Below are 24,017 nucleotides of genomic sequence, written 5' to 3'. Positions count from 1 at the left end.
TCTACAAGGTGGACCGACGAGGTAATGTCAAATAGAGCGGACAGTGAGTGGACAGTGTTTAAAAACTCCAGCAGCACTGCTGTGTCTGATCCACTCAGACCAGCGCAACACACACTAACACACCACCACCACGTCAGTGTTACTGCAGTGCTGAGAATGATCCACCACCCAAATAGTACCTGCTCTGTGAGGGTCCATGGGGGTCCTGACCACTGAAGAACAAGGGGGCTAACAAAGTATCAGAGAAACAGATGGACTACAGTCTGTAACTGTAGAACTACAAAGTGCACCTATATAGTAAGTGGAGCTGATAAAATGGGCAGTGAGCGTAGAAACAAAAAGGTGGTTTTCTATTTCTATATATTTATATATATATTTATTTATATACAGTCCCAGATGGAGGAGTGGAGCACTGCTAACTTCAAAAACCCCACATTCAGCTACTCCAGCTACAGCACAGCAGCTAATGAAAGCAGAGTAGGTTCCCTAAAGCTGCTCTTCCATTGTCTCTATTTTTTACCTCTTTAAAAGAGACAATGAAAGCTAAGAATAAAGGATTTCACTACCAGCCAGGAGAACAGTGTGTGTGTGTGTGTGTGTGTGTGTGTGTGTGTGTGTGTGTGTGTGTGTGTGTGTGTGCCGAGGAACACAAATCTTGCATAAATATACACACTCTCTCCACTCTGAGTCCCCCGGCTTTGGACGGCTCCTCATAAAGCTCAGTAACGGATCACTACAATAACTCAAGGCTGAATCACCGCTGGCCAATCAGGGCTCTCTTCCTCCACGTTGCCGTGGCGACACGTCACTCGCGTAAAGGTCAGAGTGATGGGTGCTGTCACACTGCCGGCCGATTACACGCTGATGACATCACCGGCCCCGCGGTGACGACGGTGTTACAGTGAAGATGAAGCTGGAGCGAAAACCTGCAAACCCTGCAGAGACGACTGAGTCTGGACGGGTTCATTCGGACTGTCACTCCACTACGTCTTATTTTTAATAATTCATATTTAATACTTGACGAGACCGAGTGGCTCATTCACACTGGGGGCCTGAATGAATGTGAGCAAATGTGATGAGTTATATTAATCAGTTGACGGCCCTAATAATCCCAATAATCACAATAACTCTCTCTCTCTCTCTCTTTCTCTCTCTCTCTCTCTCTCTTACCCAAGCCGATCCACCAGGTCCCACAGCACGTTAGGAGTTGGAACCAGAGGAGAACCATCATACAGAACCACTGAAGCTCCGACAGCCAACGAGGTAATCAGCCAGTTCCACATCATCCACCCAATCTAGAGAGAGAGAGAGCAAGAGAGAGAGAGAGAGAGAGAGAAGAGAAGGGGAGAGGGAAAAGAGAACGTTTTGTTTTGAGAATGTTTTAGAGAGGCACAGAAAGAAAGAAAGAAAGAAAGAAAGAAGAAAGAAAGAAAGGGGAAAAAGAAAAACAAGCAGAGAGAGAGAAAATGAGAAAAAGAGAAAAAAATGAGGGGGAAAAAGTAAAACAAGCAGAAAGAAAGAACAAAAGAAAGAAAGAAAAAGAAAGAAAGAAAGAAAGAAAGAAAGAAGGAAAAGAGGAAAAGAAAAAGAATCAGAGAGATTAAAAAAGAAAGGAAAAGAGAAAGGAAAAAAGCAAGAAAGCAAGAAAGCAAGAAAGAAAGAAAAAGAAGGGAAAAAGAAAAAGAAGCAGAGTGTGAGAGAGAGAAAGTAAGAAAAAGAAAGAAAGGAAGAAAGAAAGAAAGAAAGAAAGAAAGAAAGAAAGAAAGAGGGAGGACAGAAAAAGATTCAGAGAGAGATAAAGAAAGAGAAAGAATGAAAAAGAGGGGAAAAAAGAAAAAGAAGCAAAGAGAGAGCAAGAGAGAAAGAGAAAGAAAGACAGAAAGAAAAAAAGAAAGAAATGAAAGAGAAAGAAAGACAAACAGAGTGTGTGATATTGATTTGGGTTTAGATTTCATATTACGAGCTACAATAACTCTGTCACAAAATCCGTCCGTCAAAAGTTTGAGGACATTTTGCCTGATTTAAAAATTTGAATTTTGAATTTCTGTTACTGACTGATTATTGACTGATTATTGATCTGCCAGTTTCGTTCACCATAAATCATCTCTGAGCTGAAGCTCTGCGTATATTTATCCTCATCACTCAGATTCACCATCATCAAAGAATGAATTTAGAATCAGGTCTAAATGACGATTCGACAGTTTTCACACTGAAGCTCTTTTGGTCCAAAGGGGGTTTGAACACCTGAACGGTTTGAGTGCTGACATCACGACAAGGGGAGAAAGTGGGCGTGGCCATTGGCTTCATTCCCAAGCTAACACCCTCACTAACACTGGCTCAGATATTATAACATCTCTAAATGAACCTGCTAAGTTTCTGCAAGACTAACAAAGAAAACACGATAATGTGTTTAAATCATATAGAAATATGTAGAAATATAGACGTCCCCAAACTTTTGACACTCAGTGTGATGTGACCTACCGTAGTGTAGTAGATGATGACATCATTGCTTGTCATGTTGCCATGGAGAATGTGTTCTTTAAGGTGTTGGATGAGAGTGCCCTGTGGAGAGAGAGAGAGAGAGAGAGAGAGAGAGAGAGATAACAGGTGAGAAAAAAGTAGTATATATTAAAAAAGGTGTGAGGCTTCAACTCCATCAACCAGCTTCACCTTATTCAACTCAATGACCTCATTTAACCTTCACTGCAACAAACCAGAAACCACTGAGCGTGTTTACATGCACTTAATAATCCATTAATTAGGATTTCATCAGTTATCGGATTATTTAGTGGTCATGTAAAAGCATACTCTGACTTCTTAGAGCAGATTAAGGTCTATAAATCTATAAATCTAATAAAGAGGCTGGATTTGAGCTCAGTAATGGGGTTTTTCAGTGCAAAAAACTCTTACTCTGATTTCTTTCACTTCTCTCAGTCTGCGCATGTTACACGCCACATGGCGCGAACCCATGATCTTCTATAGCAGAGGTCTTCAATTAAAATTCAGTAAGGTCCAGTTAGAGGAAAATTTCCTCAAGCGAAGGTCCGGAACATCATAATGTCTAACTTGCATCATGATTCAGTGCCGTATACTGTTTACTGAAGTAGCCTAGTAGGTATATCAACATCTTATACAGTCGACAACTGAATATCAAATCAAATAAAGTACAATTCAGTCATATTTCAACAACATTTACTGTCAGTTTTCTCTTTTTAGAGAACGTCATGTGAAATAACTTCCCTCTGACGCACTTTCTTCTCCGACTGCTGTGTCTCGCCTCGTCTCTCCCCTGTGCTCATCGTAATGCACAGATCTGATTGGCTGAGTAGCGCCACGTGTGATATTTACAACGCATGCGATTGGTCTGTGAGTCTCCTGGGCCGCTAAAGCCAAACCGTAAAGGCTTGAAAAGTTACGGCGATTAAAATAGGACCACCCCATCAAAATTAAATAATTCTCCATAGTTTATCGATTATAGGTCCAGGTCCGCATAGGACAGCGTCTGGGTCCGGACTCGGACCGCAGTCCACCTATTAGTGACCTCTGCTCTAGTAGTTAGACTGACATGCTAATGGAAGAACCACCAGGCGGTCACTAAAGGGTGGTCTGAAGTGCAGAGCAATGAAGGCACTGGAGGAAGGAGATAACGCAAAGGCAAACGAAGGACTGAGTATTAAAGAGAAAACTACAAACCTAAGAAGAAGAAAGCAACAAACGAAGAACGTAACAAGCCAAAGGTGGGGATCAAACTCTCAACCCCACCACTGGCAAACCAACATGCTAAACAGGGCACCACCAGAAAGACTGGCGGCAATGCCGACTGAAGAGTTTACCAAGGATACTCTACGGATCCCTGAACTGACACAAAAGCTTCCTTTTCTTTTCTTTTCCTGCTCTTTTTCTTTTCCTTTTTCCACTAAAGGTACCCCAAGACAGAGACTAAAGTAGAGCTGTTCTTTTCCCCTTTTTCTTTTCTTTTTTTTATATATATAAACTTACACTGGACAGTCCCTCAGGAAAGGGAAACACTCAGAACTTGAGACTAGAGGATTTTTACTGATTACCGGCTGAGTCAGAGTAACGTGCACATGGCAGCGGGAACCCAGGACGGAGCGGAGAGTAGTGTGTGGTGTCCACAGCTGTCACCACTCAACCTTAATTAACGCTTCCTGCCCTCCAGCTCCTCCTAGTGGCCAGAGGAGTAACAGCAGGCTGCCTGGACGTTACAGCGCATGTGTGAAAACAGAGCGCTGTCCCGGAAACAGCAAGCAGTGTTTAACACAGCACCCGCGAGACGCAGCACAGCACTTTTGAGACCGACCACATGCTCGACGAAATAAAGAACTGAAATCATCTTCATCTTCTAGATCAGTGGTTTTCAACCTGTGCGCCCCCCCCAGTGGGCTGTGGCGGTACTGCCAGGGAGGTGATGTTTATTTTTTTTAAACTCAAATCTTCATTATACTATACAGACATTTAACCAAACCAATAATTTTAAATATGACAAATGTTAATGCTGTGATAATTATGATATAATAAAACATGAAAAATACCCTAAACACTGAAATTGAGCTCGTGATTTCTCTGACAAAATGCATGACCAACATAGCCATACTCTTAAAAAAGATGGTTCTTTAAGGGTTCTTTAATAAAGACAAAGGTTCTATAAAGATGATGCATGATTAAAGGGTTCTTTGCATGGTAAAAAGGTTCTTCAGATTGATTGCATATTGTTTGACATTGCACCTTTGTGAAAATGGTTCACTAATAGCACTAAAAAGGTTCTTCTGGTATAACAAGCTTTACATCATAACAATAGAAGAGCCCTTTTTGGTGCTATATAGAACCCTTTTCAAAAAGGTTCTTACTATCTGGGTCCAGTCCACAACTCAGCACAGTTTGAGGCAGGCGTGTGATGATTCAGGCGACCAGTTAGCATCATAATTCCTAGACAAGCAGCTTGTACCACTTGTTAGCCACATTAGCTCCTGCGTTAAAGCTAAAGACGCAAACTTCAGACGCCAGAACGTCTCGTCTGATCAGCTACAGTCGGGCTAAGTGGGTAAAACTGTGTACATTTTTAATATCCGCTTTAATTCTCCTGCTAAATGAAGTTTGCTGCTGGGTCGTTGATGAAGAAGCTTAGAGGTCCCTCTGCAGGGAATCAAAGCTAACCATGACTCACTGTTTAACTCCAACACAGTTCAAATGAAGCACGTTCCCGCTCCGAAGGAACACTTAAGCCTGCAGGAGTTCATTTAAATCAGGGATTTTACAATAACAAAGCTCCAATGGACGTCACGGAACACTAAAGCAGGGAAGACGCCGGGTAACTCCGCGAGAACTCCCACCGACAAGCTCCGAGAGCAATAACCAATAACCTGTCACATAAAGGAGCAGATTTAAAGCATTACTGCTGCGTTTATTTATAAAACTGATGGTAAAAAGCAGAGTTTAGGACTCAGAGCACTGAGACAGAACACGTTCTACTACTACAGCCTCTCATATCTACTGCCTGATACCTTCAGAATGCATTCAAGATTACAAACCAATCTAAAACAGTCTTTATACTTTACTAGAACAGACTCAGTTTATATCACAATACCTACATTTAGAGTCAGTTATTCATTCAGCCTAATGAGAAACTGTAGAACAGACTCAGTTTATATCACAATACCTACATTTAGAGTCGGTTATTCATTCAGCCTAATGAGAAACTGTAGAACAGACTCAGTTTATATCACAATACCTACATTTAGAGTCAGTTATTCATTCAGCCTAATGAGAAACTGTAGAACAGACTCAGTTTATATCACAATACCTACATTTAGAGTCAGTTATTCATTCAGCCTAATGAGAAACTGTAGAACAGACTCAGTTTATATCACAATACCTACATTTAGAGTCAGTTATTCATTCAGCCTAATGAGGAACTGTAGAACAGACTCAGTTTATATCACAATACCTACATTTAGAGTCAGTTATTCATTCAACCTAATGAGAAACTGTAGAACAGACTCAGTTTATATCACAATACCTACATTTAGAGTCAGTTATTCATTCAGCCTAATGAGAAACTGTAGAACAGACTCAGTTTATATCACAATACCTACATTTAGAGCCAGTTATTCATTCAGCCTAATGAGAAACTGTAGAACAGACTCGGTTTGATAAACATAATTACATACATTTATTTCTGTATGGTACATTTCTGTGTGTAATATTTCCCCATACATTTTAAAATAAATACATTTTTTGAAATATAATTGGTTAATATACTATGAAATACATTTACTGTTTGGAATGTATTTCAAATATATAAAAACACGTCCATATTTTTTTTTCCATATGGGTTAGAAATGATTTTATTTCTAAAAAAGCAAATAATTTCTTAATTACACATAAAAACTACACCTGATCTGTTCTAACAATGTGGCCTTTCCACACATATGCAGAATAAATATCATTAGAAATGAACAGCTCACTCCAAATGTAGGTGTTTTGATAAAAACTGAATTGTGCGGCACTGTTTCGTCTGTAAAGCGTGGTGGGCGGAGCCTGGAGAGGGTAATTACAGTTATCTCCTTCAAAATGGTGAAAAAAATGACTGCGATTCCTGCATGATTCATCCGATATGGACACAAATAGCCTCACATTACGGCTGACATTCTGCACTTTAACTCGCACTCTGGCTTCAGTCACTGATTCGTCTGAAATCCTCCGCGCCGGAGTTCAGAACCAGAACAACAAATACTGTATCACTGCAATTACTCCTGAACCGCACGGCGAAAGGCTTTTCATTTCTCTCTGTAGTGGTCATAAATACGGAGAGGTCCAGCCTCAGTCGTCCCTAATTACTTCTCTAAAGTCGCTTTAAGTGGACGGGGGGGGACACGCGAGCCTTCATCATCACACTCCTCGGCCTGACAGCGCTGTAACGCGCCCGCTCGGCTCAGCCCGGCCTGTAATTATCCGCCCTCTAAGAGCCTCAGCCTGCCACTGTTTTCATACACACAACCTTAATTACCCGCCGAGTGAGAGAGAGAGGAGAGAGAGAGAGAGAGAGAGAGAGAGAGAGAGAGAGAGAGTGTTCATACACATATAGGGCTCTAATTATCCAGCTGGCGAGAGACATATTAGACACAAATGCTGCTAAAGCCGACAGACAAAGCTGTGAAAAATTACACAAAACTGTTAAGCATGCGCGCGCACACACACACACACACACACACACACACACACACACACACACACACACTTCAGTTTTCATACTTCATCAGGACGTGGGGTCATTTATACACCCCATACAAATTATATTTATATAAGCACCTCTATGTAATATTCTATATGTAGGCCTATTATATGTGTAAACACACAGAAGTACCTGTAAAAGGTCCCTTATGAATTATACTTATGTATTTATATGTATTACTACTAGTACTACTACTATTACTAATAATAATAATAATAATAATAGTAATAATAATAAGGATAATGATAACTCTCATGTGCATTATATGTGTACACACACACAGTAGTACCTACATGTCAAATGTCCCTTATAAATTATACTTATGTATTTACATGTAATAATTTTCATAATAACAATGATTTTAATAATAAGAGGAGTAAGAATAACTTCCATATGTATTATGTGTGTATACACGCAGAAGTACCCATTTGTAAAATGGCCTATATGAATTATATATGTATACATGTATATTTATCATTGATGTTGCAATAAAAATCTCTATTTTTGTCACTTTTCATAGTTTTGCAGAATTTGAAAACACCAGCTGTGTTAAAATTTCATAGTTCAATAGAAACGTTCCATTATCTTTCATTCAAATGTCGTACCTTTACATAATTATGTGTCCGATATATATCTAAACGTAATAATATTATGTTTCCATAAATATGATTCATTATGACCACCTCCTTGTTTCTACGCTCATTGTCCATTTTATCAGCTCCACTTACTATATAGGTGCACTTTGTAGTTCTACAGTTACAGACTGTAGTCCATCTGTTTCTCTGATACTTTGTTAGCCCCCTTTTACCCTGTTCTTCAGTGGTCAGGACCCCCATGGACCCTCACAGAGCAGGTACTATTTGGGTGGTGGGTCATTCTCAGCACTGCAGTAACACTGACGTGGCGGTGGTGTGTTAGTGTGTGTTGCGCTGGTCGGAGTGGGATCAGACACAGCAGTGCTGCTGGAGTTTTTAAACACCTCAGTGTCACTGCTGGACTGAGAATAGTCCACCAACCAAAACTATCCAGCCAACAGCGTCCTGTGGGCAGCGTCTTGTGACCACTGATGAAGGACTAGAGGATGACCAACACAAACTGTGCAGCAGCAGATGAGCTATCGTCTCTGACTTCACATCTACAAGGTGGACTGACAAGGTAGGAGTGTCTAATAGAGTGGACAGTGAGTGGACACAGTGTTTAAAAACTCCAGCAGCACTGCTGTGTCTGATCCACTCGTACCAACACAACACACACTAACACACCACCACTACATCAGTGTGACTGCAGTGCTGAGAATGACCCACCACCCAAATAGTACCTGCTCTGTGAGGGTCCATGGGGGTCCTGACCACTGAAGAACAGGGTAAAAGGGGGCTAACAAAGTATCAGAGAAACAGATGGACTACAGTCTGTAACTGTAGAACTACAGTGCACCTATATAGTAAGTGGAGCTGCGTAGAAACAAGGAATGGTCATAATGCTATGCCTGATCGGTGTGTATATATATTTGTGTGTGTATGTGTGTGAATTTTAAGCTCTCTCCAACCTCAAGAACCAAAAGTTTTGCTCTTTCCACTGAAAACCTGTAAAGTAAAACGTTGCTTTGTTGGGTTTTCTGAAACCTGAGCTGATTCTGAGTGAAAATCTCTGAAATGTGACTCTGAAAAATGATGCATTATGAAAGCAGGTCGGATGTTTATTTCCATGCAAGCACGCTTTCCCTCTTCTGCAGTGCTACGAATGGACTTTTACCGACACCTAGTGGCCTCCACTGGTAACACAGGGCACTTTAAACCCACCGCTCAGCCAAAAGCCAGCGTCCCGTTTAAAGATCACAGCGTCTGTGTTTACATGCAGAGATCTGTGCCAATCTGACCGAATTCATTCCGATTACAGATGAAGACTGATGTGTTTATATGCTCACTGTACTTAACAATCCGATGAACATCTCCGTTTACATGATCACTACAGGTAATCAGATCCAAAATTATGCGCATGCGTAGAGAACCACTTAGTGTAGACGTTACCATGACAACCAGCAACCATTTAGCCGAGCAATACGGCGATTTAGGAAACTTCCGTCTGTTTTTAATTTGCTTTATAGTTGTGTTTTGTTTATTTGTTCATATTTTCGTGCGAATCCATCCTGCAGACTATTATTAAGTCTTTTAAAGATCAGAGCATAAATGTTGAACGTTATAAACTTAGATATCCATACTTAGATGTCGTGTTGTCTGTTGTTCTCTATCTGAGGCGATACGTCTGCACGGCCGCCATGTTGGAGAGGTCAAGATCCGCTTGTGAACAGATTCTCTTGTATTGAGAGACGAAGAGTCTCAGGATTAAATCAGCCACAACTTCCTTATTACTCAACCGATTTTCACCAAATCTGTTTAGTTATAATCCTCAGACACAGATTAATCCAGGCTGCACGGATCTGCTCTCGGTAGCTTTTATTACTTTAATAACTGATCGTGATAATCAGCCGTCCAGACCAGCAGGAAAGTATTCAGTCAGAGTTTAGAGTGAAAAACACAATCAGCAAATCCATCAATGTGTGAATCACTTCTAAACTTAATACACAGAAGGACGGAGCTGAAGTTGTCTTCCTATTCGCCAGCTTCTTGTTCGATTTTCCCCGTTCCACCTTAAATGAAGCAGCAGTTACTTTCTGGTGCCTGAAGCTGCACCATTTAAGGTAGAAATTCGAACATGAAGCTGGCAAAGAAGAAGCTAACTTCAGCTGAAATAAGCTTAATATAAAACCAGAGGAAAAACAATCACATCAACAGGTTCTCTGTGCTTCACCAACCACACGACTATATCTACATAAACACCACACAAACAATACACATCACACAGACATGAGTGTGGATCACTGCGTTCCCTCCGTTATATAATCATATCCCTCTTTCTGAGTGTGATATTCCTGAAATAGTGTAATTTTGGACAGTATCTTTCTTAAACTGCCGCTCTGTAATGGTACTGAACGCAGTCTAGTAGCGATGTTGACCGCCCCAAAATGGCAGTGCTGTTGACGTGTCTGGCTGGACCCAACGCGGCTTCTGTGTATGTATATCTATGGACGTGATGCACACGCGCAGAGCATACTTAAACTTTCCGATAGGGAATGTAATCAGATACAGGTGTTTACACGGATATTATTCTTCTATTTAACGGATTATTTACAGGATTACCCACCTCATTTAATTTGATAGAAACTGCATTCTGAATGGCCTCAATCAGACTAGTCTATTCTGATAGAGTTATTAGTCGGATTATTAACGGCTGCATGTGAACGTTGCTTGTGTGTCAAACTGTGTCAGAAACCACAGAATCCAGTCTGTTAGAGATACTGAACACCTCCACACGGTTTGAGGTGAGTGTGTGCTGATTAAGGCATGCAGTCAGCACAGTGCTTATTGCTGGGGTAAAAGCAGGGCTGAGCACTTTGGAATAAATATCTAATTGTGATTTAATATTATATATATATATATATATATATATATATATAAAATTCTTAAATTTATCATATTTTATATATAATATATGACATATGTAAGAATTTTAAGCCTAACCCTAACCTCAGGAACCTAGGGTTCTCCAAGGGTTCTTCAGTATATATATATGTAACCATGAACACTGCATGATTAAAGGGTTCTTTGCGTCACTAAATCATCAGATTGACTGAGATTGTGCTGTAGACGGTTCTATATAGAAGCTTTTTGAAAAGGGATTCTATATACCACCAAAAAGAGTTCCATCATTGTTAGAAGCCAATGAACCCTTTTTGGTACTATATGGAACCCTTTTCGCTTTAAACTCTCCAGCAAACATCCTTTCTTTGACATAACAAAGAGAAGACAAGGTGCTAGACGACAACACACACACACACACACACACACACACACACACACACACACACACACACACACACTCTCTCTCTCTCTCTCTCTCTCTCTCTCTTCTCTCTCTCTCTCTCTCTCTCTCACCCCTGCAGAGTGCACCATGCACTTGGGGGCGCCGGTGGTGCCAGACGAGTACATGATGAAGAGCGGGTGACAGAACGGAAGCTGCTCAAACTCCAGCTGAGGGAACTGATCGCCTTCTTTACCCTGCGCCAGAAAATCCTCCAGAAACACACTGAGAGAGAGAGAGAGAGAGAGAGAGAGGAGAGAGAGAGAGAGTGAGACAAAGAGAAAGTGAGAGACAAAGAGAGAGTGAAAGAGTCAGAGAGAGACAGACAGAAAGAGAAAGAGAGAGAGAAAGAAAGTGAGAGAGACAGAGATAGTGAGAGAGAGACAGACAGAGAAAGAGAAAGAGAGAGAGAGACAAAGAGAGAACAGTGAGAGACAGAGAGAGAGAGAGAGAGAGAGAGAGAGAGACAGACAGAGAGACAGAGAGAAAGAGAAAGAGAGAGAGAAAGAGAGAGAGACAAAGAGAGATAGAGTGAGAAAGAGAGTGAGAGACAGAGACAGGGAGCGAGAAAGAGAGAGAGAGAGATTAAAGCAGTGTTTTTATCATGGAGAGCAGACGAACGTCCCACAACCAGAACATGTTCTTGTTTTCATCTTCAAACAGATAAATACAGAAACTCACCTGTTGGGGATGTTAGAGAGGTCTGTGTCTTCTCTGGAACGAGCGTAAGGAATGACAACAACCTTCCTCAGATCAGGAAGACCTGAGAGAGACGGGGGGGGGTGGAGATTATATAGTAATTACTATGAGTTATTTCGTAACGACTATGAATAATTAAATTTCTAGTATAAATTATTCAGTATCTACTATAAATGACTAAGTTTCTAGTATAAATGATACAGTTTCCACTAATTTTAATAATAATTAACTTATTTGATTTCTAGTGTGAATTATTCAATATCCACTATGAATTACATTCAGGATCTACTATGAATTATTCAGTACCCACTATAAATTATTCAGTATCTATTACGAATTATTCAGTATCCACTATAAATTATTCAGTATCTATTACGAATTATTCAGTATCCACTATAAATTATTCAGTATCTATTACGAATTATTCAGTATCCACTATGAATTATTCAGTATGTACTACGAATTATTCAGTACCCACTATGAGTTATCCAATATTTACTATGAATTATTCAGTACCTACTATAAATTATTCAGTACCCACTATAAATTATTCAGTATCTATTACGAATTATTTAGTATCTATTATAAATTATTCAGTACCTACTACAAATTATTCAGTATGCACTATGAATTATTCAGTAACTATGATTAATTATTCAGTTTTTATTACATTTCTAGTCTAAATTATTCAGTATATACTCTACATGATTAAGTTTCTAGTACAAATTATACAGCATCCACTATACATTATTCAATTTCTAGTGTAATTGTTCAGTATGTGCCATGAATTATTACAATTCTAGCATAAATTAATCAGTATATACCGTAAGTCATTCTTAATACTATTAATATTAATTATTAAGTCCTGTAGAGCAGTGTGAGTGTATGTTAGTGAGCGTGAGTGCGTACGTTTCTTTACCTTTCACGACCCTCTGCAGTTTGTCCATGTGATCGTGCAGCTTCCCGTTATAAACCACCGCCGCTACCGAAAAAATCAGCTTCGGCTGAATCTGAGAGAACCTGTCCAACACGCCCTGAGAGGGAGGGAGGGAGGGAGGGACCGAGAGAAAGGTGAATAATAATAATAATAATAATAATAATAATAATAATAATAATAATAATAACAACAACAATAATAATATTAATATACTATTATAAGCATACAGATACATCCCCCCTACCCCATCTCTATCTGTAACACCACTCTGACTGGGTTTGTTAAGCTGAGCTGCAGTTCCCTGTTGTGTCCACCGCGTGGCAGTGTTGTATACGTGTTTATATGAGCTGCATTTGGCCTGAGTGGTCACTAAAGTAGAAGCTGGTAACAAGGCAGCTGCTTTCACTCCATTTACTCACAACTTCAGCCCTCAGGCACACAAACCTGCTTTATTTATACACGTCTATATGTGAGAGAGAGAGAGAGAGAGAGAGAGAGAGAGAGAGAGAGAGAGAGAGAGAGAGACGCTGCATAGCTGACAGGTCAGATATGTGTGTGAGTGATTTGCCCTTAAATGACCCACTTTAGCTGCTAGCTGACCCGGATTCTGGAGAGCGCTGAGTGAAGCAGCTGCTTTACAGTTAAACTACACAATAATGTTACCTACACAATCTGTCTGTTCTACAGTTTCTCATTAGGCTGAATGAATAACTGACTCTAAATGTAGGTATTGTGATATAAACTGAGTCTGTTCTACAGTTTCTCATTAGGCTGAATGAATAACTGACTCTAAATGTAGGTATTGTGATATAAACTGAGTCTGTTCTACAGTTTCTCATTAGGCTGAATGAATAACTGACTCTAAATGTAGGTATTGTGATATAAACTGAGTCTGTTCTACAGTTTCTCATTAGGCTGAATGAATAACTGACTCTAAATGTAGGTATTGTGATATAAACTAAGTCTGTTCTACAGTTTCTCATTAGGCTGAATGAATAACTGACTCTAAATGTAGGTATTGTGATATAAACTGAGTCTGTTCTACAGTTTCTCATTAGGCTGAATGAATAACTGACTCTAAATGTAGGTATTGTGATATAAACTGAGTCTGTTCTACAGTTTCTCATTAGGCTGAATGAATAACCGACTCTAAATGTAGGTATTGTGATATAAACTGAGTCTGTTCTACAGTCAGCGGTGTTACGGTCAGCAGTATTGCGATCAGTGGTGTTACGTCAGCAGTGGACAGTCAGTGGCGTCACAGTCAGCAGTGGACAGTCAGTAGTGTTATGGTCAGCAGTGTTACAGTCAGTGGTGTCACCGTCAGCTGTGTTACGTCAGCAGTGGATAGTCAGCAGTGTTATGGTCAGCAATGTTATGGTCAGCAGTGTATGATCCATTATGGTTGTTACGGTTAAAGGTGTACAGTCAGTGGTGTTACAATCAGTGGTATCACAGTCAGCAGTGTTATGGTCATCGCTGTACGATCAGCAGTGTTACAGTCAGTGTTGTTACAGTCAGCAGTTCTGGTCAGTGGTGCATGGTCAGTGGTCTGTACTGATGTTGTTCATTACAACAGACTAGGTTTTACAACTGAATTATACATCAACATTCAAGCCCTGTTTACCACCACAATGACAGAATGACCACACAACGTTCCAGAAGGACACATTTGTGGGCGGAGTTTAAATACACCAATTGAACCAGCTGTTACAGTACTGAGCTCTTACATTCACGCCGAAGTCCGGAGAGGTGGAGCTCCAGATCGCTCCGATACTGGCAGCAGCTAACATCGCCTCCACCGCATGGACACCATTAGGAAGATAACCTGAGAGAGAGAGAGGGAGAGACAGAGAGACAGACAGAGAGAGAGAGAGAGAGAGAGAGAGAGAGAGAGAGAGAGAGTTAACAGTGTAATTGATCAGTCTTTAGACAGTGAAGGTCTCAGAATGACCTGCTGTTAATTTTCCACATAAAGCTATTTTTGGGAGCACTCAGCTGAATTAAATTCTGCCGCATTCGTCCACTCTTAAAGAAGGTTCTTCAAGGGTTCTTTAGTAAAGACAGTGGTTCTATACAGAACCATGAACACTCAAAGACCCATTTGCATGCTTAAATGGTTCTCTGCATGGTGAAAGGGTACAACACATTCTGTAGAACCCTTTCACCATGCAGAGAACCATTTAAGCTTTGTAACCTTTTTGCTACTACATAGAACCCTTTTGAAAAGGTGCTATATAGAACCATATACAACACATTCTTCATCTTTGCATGGCTAAATGGTTCTGCACATAGATAGAACCACATACAACACATTCTCCATCAATGTGCAGAACCATTTAACCATGCAAAGATGAAGAATGTGTTGCATATGGTTCTATATAGCACCTTTTCAAAAGGGTTCTATGTAGTAGCAAAAAGGTTACAATGTCATGTTGTAACAAAAGCAGAACCTTTTTGGTTATATAGAACCATATACAACACATTCTCCACCAGACTGAAAAAAAAATTCACCATGCAGAGAACCATTTAAGGATGCCAATGGTTCTTTGAGTGTTAATGGTTCTATATATATAACAATTTGTCTTTACTGTGGTTCTTCGAGGGTTCTTTAGTAAAGATAAATAGTTCTATATTGGACTATTTCACCATGCAAAGAACCATTTAAGCATGCAAATGATTAGTGTCCTACATAGAACAATTAATCTTTACTAATGAACCCCTAAGATGGTTCTTCGAGGGTTCTTTAGTAAAGATAAATAGTTCTATATTGAACCATTTCACCACGCAAAGAATTTAAGCATAGAAATGGTTCTTTGAGTGTTCATGGTTCTATATAGAAAAATTTATCCTTACTAAAGAACCCCGAAAGATGGTTCTTCGAGGGTTCTTTAGTAAAGATAAATAGTTCTATATTGAACTATTTCACCATGCAAAGAACCATTTAAGCATGCAAACGGTTAGAGTGTTCATGGTCCTACTGAGAGGCATTCATCATTTACTAAAGAACCCTTGAAGAACCGTCTTTTGTTAAGAGTCCAAAATGTACAGCGCGGTCAGAGGGCCAGAGTGAAAGGTTCTCGCTGAGGACAGACAGTAAGATAAACAATGAGGGTAAATATAAGCAGTGAGGTGCCGTAATGGACAGGATGGATATCCTGCTGCGTGAACCGTGTGTAAACAGTACAGTAAAGTGTGTCCTCTTTGGAACCGTGAGCTCTTCTAAAAGGTTCCTACAGCGGTACCGTAACCTGCACACACACACTGTTCACTCATTTTATTGTTTTAGTGCACTTAAGTGTCTCTTAGTGTTTCATTACACCTGTTTCAGTAGCGTTTGGCGGTCAGTCACACCAACACGCTCTCGTTTATGACACTCTAAGCTCTTATAGTTCGGTCTGTCTCACTGAGAACTTGTAGAGAGGAGAGTTACCACTCCGAAATGTCTTCTGGGTTTCTCAAACGCTAGAGGGCGCCACCGAGTGAGTCCAAAATGGATGGGTTGATATGGAGCATTTGAGCAAAATCATAGTTTATAAATGCTTAAACTTTTTTAATGTACAAGAATTCATTCATTTCCTGAACACAGAGCAGCATAAAAGATTTTAACACTGCTGTTATATTTTTAAGAGCTTTTAAACTCGAGTTATAGGAGTTTAAAACGGCGCCTCATGTACGTTCATGATGTCAGTGAGTGCGAACAGCCAATGAGCTGCTCCGCTCGCCAACCAATCAGCACTCAGTAGCAGTAATGCCAGCATTCTGCAGCCCAAAACCCGTTTGCTGTAGAAAAAGGAAAGATACAGGTGAGATTTCTTTTCTTTTTTAGTGAAATTCATCCACTTCTACTTTCTAAAATTAAAGAAACGTTCTGGTTCAGTGATTAGAAACTATTTTAAGTTTTTGTTTTTAGCCGTTGAGCTCCATTCACTCCCTTTCATTGAGGACTCACGGGGACTCACGGGTGCCCTCTGCTGTTTAGCAGTCCTGTTTTTGATATAACGGGGGAAATAAGAAGTGGCCAGACTCCTCATAAACCGGCTCTGGTTTCAGTCACGTGATTTTTCTGTTGTGGCCGCCATATTGGGGACTGAATTTCTGGCTTCGCTGCTCCTCACGAACATAACTAGAGGTGAAAGATGGATAAAATTCCTCTCCTGACTTTGGAAGAGAAAAACGTTTCCTCGACAAAGTCGATAAAACAGGCTGTGGTCCTTATACAGTTTCCCCTGAACTCCTGGCAGAAAGATACCAAATTAGTGTTTTCCTGATATATTTATCTCATACTCAGCCCCTCCCCCTATTCTGGAGAGTCTCTCAGAGCATTTAACAGCACAGAAGCCCACCGGTTCTTCACGTCAGGGTGGGTAAAGGATCTCATGGTGTTCATAAAGAGGTGAAACACTCTGTGATCATAGGAGGGTAACGACATCAGCTAATTAACACAGATGTGATCAATGCTGGCCTTTAGATCACTTTAGCTGATGTTACCAGCCGAGAGATGAACAGTCGCCCCCTAACGGAGCTGCAGACAGCCGGTATAACTTCACTCTCTGTTTCTGATTTAAATGAGGTTTGAATGGAGAAACGTTAACGTTAAATATCAGACTGAATGTCGTGGGGCGGAAAAACGACGCCGTGTTTCGTCAGACATGATTCTGTAAGTTTGCTGGTGCAGTTAGTTCAGAGTTCAGCTCCAGTCCTGAAACCCCTGCACTGCATAACTGTGGTTTCCTGGTTAAAATACCTGATATTATTAGCTAATTAAGCCCTTCTTGAGCTAAACGAGGTGAACAGCAGAGAGGAACACTAAACTGTACAGTGCAGCGGCTCCAAACCTGGAGTGAAAACACTGAATTAAAGGTCTGTGTGTCTCTCGGCTTCCGTCGCTCAGTTGGTGGAAGATCATTTCCGCCACTCCAGAGAATATCAGAGGAGTACTCGATTCAGCTCACTGTAGGAATGACAGGTGTGTTTATATCCATATTAACCCTTGTGTGGTGTTGAAGTGTTTGTTACTCAGTGGTCTGCTGGATCAATAAATCAATACAGCCATAACAATTTATGTAAAAATACCAGATGTGTAAAATATCACAAGTGTCCAGCGTAGGGTTCTCCTTTAGCAGCTGTAGCCAGTCAGCAGCCTCTCCATGTTGTCCACCCTCACACACACACACACACACACACACACACACACACACACACACACTAACAGCAGCCATGTAGGAGGAGAACAGAGTGAAGGACACACACTCACATCATTTTTTCCTTTTGGTAAACAGTGAAAATGAGTCCCACAGACCTGAACACCACACAGGGGTTAATAATGTCTTGTTCAGGCTGATGACTGTACATGCTCTCCTGTGTGTAACTGGGCTGTTGTTTTCATGTAGAGTGTAATGTTTCTATCTTCACAGTGACTTTACAATTTTACAACTAAAATCAAATGAAAATTATATTATTATTATTATTATTATTATTTGTATTATTATTCTGAGACGAACACAGAGACATAGAAACAAACAAACACGCAAACAAACAGCACTGGCATTAGCACTGACCCACTGATCTCCCTAATCTCATAACAGGTTCAGACAGACAGAGAGAGAGAGAGAGAGAGAGAGAGACAGACAGACAGACAGACAGAGACAGACAGACAGAGAGAGAGAGAGACAGACAGACAGACAGACAGAGACAGACAGACAGAGAGAAGGCGTAATGAGAAGAGCTGAGAAAGGCAGAAAAGTAGAAAGAAAGAAACAAAGAAAGAATAAAGAGACAGACCAGAAAAAATAAAGTCAACAGGCAAAAAAGGAAGAAAACAGAGAGACAGAAATGAGAAAGAAAGAAAGAAAGAAAGAAAGAAAAGGAAAAAGAACGAAGGAAAGAGAGAGAGAGAGAGAGAGAGAGAGAGAGAGAGAGAGAGAGAAGAGAGAGAGAGAGAGAAAAAAGAGAAGAGACAGAGAGAAGAGAGAGAAGAGAAAACAGAGAGACAGAGAGAGACAGAGAGAGAAGAGAGAGACAGAGAGAGACAGAGAGAGAAGAGAGAGAGACAGAGAGAGAAGAGAGACAGAGAGAGAGAAGAGAGAAATAGAAAGAGAGATAGAGACAGAGAGAGAAGAGAGAGACAGAGAGAGACAGAGAGAAAACAGAGAGACAGAGAGAGAGAGAGAGAGAGAGAGAGAGAAAGTAGAGAGAAATAGAAAGAGAGAGAAGAGGGACAGAAAGAGAGAGAGAGGGGGACAGAAAGAGAGAGCGAGGGGGACAGAAAGAGAGAGAGAGTGACAGAGAGAGAGAGGGACAGAGAGAGAGACCTTCATTAGTTAAATCTCAGTAAGTGCTCTGCAGCTCAGCTCGACCTGCTTCATCTCTAAAGTGGCCATAAATATTCACACACACACACACACACACACACACACACACACACACGGAAACAGAACTAATGTAATACGGTCAGGCTGGTCTAACAGGACACTCGTCCTCCTCCTTCTTCATCCTGGACGTCATTTATTCAGGATTTCTTTGAGGAACTGAAAGTGAGTCTCCTGAAAAGAATAGAAGCTGTAATAAAGGTAAAGAGTGACTCACTGAACACTTGAGGCTTCTGGGTAATTTTCCATTACGTATACAGTACTGTGTAAAAGCCAGAACTGCATATTTCCACTCAGCCTCTCCTCGACTCGAGGAAGCCCAGCATCATCCAGTACCTGACTCATCTAATCGGTACTTCATTATCAGGAGCTGCTTATTAAATTTAACAGATTCATTCCATCTTATCACGAGATCATACCAGACTCACATCCAGAGTTATGAGCCTATGAAGAGGGGCTGAGATACACGACATCTGCCTCTCACCGTGTGGAGCTGGTGGACATAAAAAACCTTATCCCATCTGTGAAACGTGGTGGTGGTAGTATCACGGTTTGGGCCTGTTTTGCTGCATCTGCCATCATCGATGGAACAACGAACTCTGAATTATACCAGCAAATTCTAAAGGAAAATATCAGGACATCTGTCCGTGAGCTGAAGCTCAAAGAGAACGTGGGTCATTCAGCAAGACAACGACCCTCAGCACACAAGTCGTTCTACCAAAGAAAGATTAAAGAAGAATAAAGTTAATGTTTGTGGAAATGGCCGAGTCAAAGTCCTGACCTTAACCCTATAGAAATGCTGTGGAAGGACCTGAAGCAGCAGTTCATGGTAGGAAACCCATTTTGTGTCCGTCTACATTCTGTGTGAAACTGACCAATGGACACTCAGGAAATCACTAAGGACTGACCATCACGCCGGAAACCCTTCATTCTTCATTCAGTCCACATCGGAGACTCATGAGAAACGGCATACAGAAAGTTTACAGCTGCTGAAGCTGCTGGTTTTGGAAAGTAGTGATGGAGATAACGGAGCGTTTAGATATGAAACATATGAGGATCATGATATATGAAGAGACTTTAAAGGAGAGTTTAAGAAGAGATGAACAGATCGAGAGAGAATCACCTCAAACCACAGAGGGTGAGAGCAGATCATAAGACCTCAACTGCATTTTTGAAAACAAGAAATTCAGGGAAAGCTCATCTGTGGGCGGAGCCTAGAGAGTAAACTGTACAGTGTGAATTACAGTATAAGCAAAGCTGCTGAGCTTTATCTTTAGCTTTAGTGTGAAAATCAGTGACGTCACATCTACAACCTGTTTAACCGGATAGAGAGTCCAAACCTGAATCCGTGTGTGTGTGTGTGTGTGTGTGTGTGTGTGTGTGTGTGTGTGTGTGTGTGTGTGTGAGTCGTACGTGGCTGTATGAGTCACTGCACTCTGAGATCCACCTAATTTATTACTGCAGTACAAAGAGAGAGAGAGAGAGAGAGAGAGAGAGAGAGAGAGAGAGAGAGAGAGAGAGAGAGAGAGAGAGAGAGGGTAATACAGCTAATGGATCACACAGTGTACCACCCACCCACACACACACACTCTCCATCACGTACACACAGAAACACACACACACCTCCATTTACACACAGGCTTGTTTTTATACGACGTCAGGATGTGGAACTGTACATACACTATGAGCCACATCGTCACTGTCGTGATGAAATACCACCAAAATAGCATCAGGAGAGGGAAAAACACACTTATAACTTGTAATGTCAAAATATCTTATTACATATATTTCTGTATCTCTTATTTCTACTGGTCCACTCATTTTGAACACACTGTAAAAGGGCAGCTGGTATTTTCAAATTATGTTTAAAAAAGAAAACAAATAAAAATAGAGAAGCAAAGATTTGTCCCAACACTGACGATACGTGAGCTTCTATATGTAATAATGCGTCCTCTATCCATCCATCCATCCATCCATCCATCCATCCATATCGCTGTTGTTGGAACAAAACCTTGTATCTCCAAAATGGTAACTTTACAGGAGAAGGAAAAAACAAACTGTACTTTTAATGTAAGTCAATGGAACCAGAATTTTTTCCAGGTTATTCTGGGTCGTTTATTTTGGTCCATTCATCAGGAAATGTATACACAATTTAAAGGACGACAGGCATTTTCACACTATGTCAAAAACTGAAAAACAACAAAAATGGAGATATGAGGTTTTGTTCCGACACAATATTCCGAGGACACGATATTACATATATAAGCTATATACACACACATATATATAAATATATATAGATTTGTGTAGAGAGAGAGAGAGAGAGAGAGAGAGAGAGAGAGAGAGGACACATTATTCATATAGAAGCTATATATATATACATACATACATATATACACATGTATACATGTTGCTGCTGTGGGAACAAAACCTTGTATCTCTATTTTTGACATTTTCAGTTTTTGACATAGTTTGAAAATACCTGTTTCCCTTTATATTGTATGTAAATTTCATGATGAATGGACCAAAATAAACGACCCAGAATGACTTGGATAAAATTCTGGTTCCATTGACTTACATTAAAAGTACAGTATGTTTTTCCTTCTCCTGTAAAGTTACCATTTTGGAGATAAAAGGTTTTGTTCTGACAACATTGAGATATATATACGTGTGTGTGTGAGTGTGTGTGTGTGTGTGTGTGTGTGTGTGTGTGTGTGTGTGTGTGTGTGTTATATCAGGGGTCCTAGCGCTAGTTAGTGTTCATTTTTGTTAATCCCAACGTTCGATCCATATATTTGAAAAATCTCGTGTGTATGTAACAAGTAACAGCTGTAAACAAATTAAAGTATTACTGAATGAGTCAAATGAATAAATGAGGTAACACACACACACACACACACACACACACACACACACACACACACACACACACACAGACACACACACACACACACACACACAGACACACACAGACACACACACACACACACACACACAGACACACACACACACACACACACACACAGAGCCAGTCTTTCTTCTTCACTCTGCTGAAAGTTTCAGCGCGGGTGTGATTACACAGGTTTGGTGGTTTCCGCCAAATACCTCAGTACGAAGAACCATGAAAGGAACCATTTATACACACACGTGTATATATATATATATATATATATATATATATATATATATATATATGTTATCTTTATACACACCAAGCAGCCACCTCCTCATTTCCCCACTCACTGTCCATTTTATCAGCTCCACTGACCACATAGTCTCACTCTGTAGTTCTACAGTTACAGACTGTAGTCCATCTGTTTCTCTGCATACTTTGTCACCCTGTTCTTCAATGGTCAGCACCCCACAGGACCCCCATGGACCCTCACAGAGCAGGTACTATTTGGGTGGTGGGTCATTCTCAGCACTGCAGTAACACTGACGTGGTGGTGGTGTGTTAGTGTGTGTTGCGCTGGTGCGAGTGGATCAGACACAGCAGCGCTGCTGGAGTTTTAGAGGTAGTTTTTGTTCACATAGCAACTTTGTTGATGCTGATGAATCACCACCTCCAGATCGGAGCACTACGAGGTGTTTTAATGTCATGGCAGTTTGCTGCTTTTATTATTTATTAATTTACTTATTCAGTTATTATTTCTCATTTTAGCCAGGTAATGTCTTTTTTGTAAATGTTATGCTTTATCACTGTATTGAGTTCAGCTTTGTAGCACCTTAGCATTTTCACCTAAATGAGAGGTGCCCTATAAATAAAATGCATTATTATTTTTATTATTATTACTGATGTATTTTTACATCTCAATTCATAACAGTATATCAGATTTTCTCGTTGTCGTCGGGATACTCACCTACGACTCGGTCTCCTGTTTTAATGCCCATCTTCCTCATCGCCGCGGCAAACAGAGCGACGTCCCGCCTCAGCTCCGCAAACGTCACCTTAACGATCTCCTCCCTCCCCTCCGCTACACACACACACACACACACACACACACACACACACACACACACACACACACACACAGCTGTTAAACACAGTAAACATTATAAACAAGTATCACACATATCAGGGCAACACTAATCAGATTGGATCTGACTTTCAGTGGAAATATTTAGAATAATAATGCTAATAATAATGATTATAATAATAATAATAATAATAATGTGTATTTATGTAGCACATTTCATACATTTAAAATGCAGCTCAGAATGCTTCACAATATAAAGTAAAAAAGTAAATTAATTAAGGCGTCGAGCCAGTAAGGATGCAAAGGCTAGGGCATTGGAATGGCCAGGACCAGGACTGATCTCTTGGTTGCAAATATGGGGACAGTCATGGTCTGGAGGTTAGGGAACCAGCCTTGTGACCGGAAGGTCGTTGGTTCGATTCCCTTTGGCCGACAGTACGTGACTGAAGTGCCCTTGAGCAAGACACCTGACCCCCAATTGCTCCCCGGGCAAGTGTGCTCACTAGTGCGCATGTATGGGGGTGGTTCACTGCACGGATGGGTAAAATGCGGAGAATAATAGGAGAACTGTACCAGCCTCTGGCATGACCAGAACATATGATATGATGGGTGGCCAGAGCCTGTTGACATCGGGAGCAAGTTGGGTCTACATTGGGTCTCCGGATAGATCTTGGCAAGCCTGCTCCTAGAAAGATGGAGCCTTTGCAACACTCTAAAGTGAAGTAAACCGTCTCTGATACAGATAGAAGTTGAATGTATCCTCTTATTTGCCAAAAGCCAGGAATAATCTGAAATCTTACAGCAATACATATACAGCTCTACATATATATATATGGCATCATTTCCCTTCTCCTCATGTTTCA

The 24,017-nt window shown here is 40.6% G+C and overlaps 1 protein-coding gene across 1 annotated transcript in view; it reads right to left on the bottom strand.

Annotated features, from left to right (window-relative positions):
• aacs (acetoacetyl-CoA synthetase) overlaps positions 1-24,017 on the bottom strand; it is a 76,573-nt gene that overhangs the window by 41,454 nt on the left and 11,102 nt on the right. Inside the window, exons 4-10 of the mRNA XM_036598405.1 lie at positions 23,038-23,151; positions 14,537-14,634; positions 12,789-12,903; positions 11,852-11,933; positions 11,245-11,395; positions 2,482-2,562; positions 1,171-1,295 (exon numbers count right to left, since the gene is read on the bottom strand). Coding sequence (XP_036454298.1) covers positions 1,171-1,295; positions 2,482-2,562; positions 11,245-11,395; positions 11,852-11,933; positions 12,789-12,903; positions 14,537-14,634; positions 23,038-23,151 — 766 coding nt within the window. The remainder of the gene's footprint in view (positions 1-1,170; positions 1,296-2,481; positions 2,563-11,244; positions 11,396-11,851; positions 11,934-12,788; positions 12,904-14,536; positions 14,635-23,037; positions 23,152-24,017) is intronic.

This window comes from Colossoma macropomum, unplaced genomic scaffold (genome assembly GCF_904425465.1).
Source record: "Colossoma macropomum unplaced genomic scaffold, Colossoma_macropomum, whole genome shotgun sequence".
NCBI classification, from domain to species: Eukaryota; Metazoa; Chordata; class Actinopteri; order Characiformes; family Serrasalmidae; genus Colossoma; species Colossoma macropomum.
This window is presented reverse-complemented; position numbering and strand designations above follow the sequence as displayed.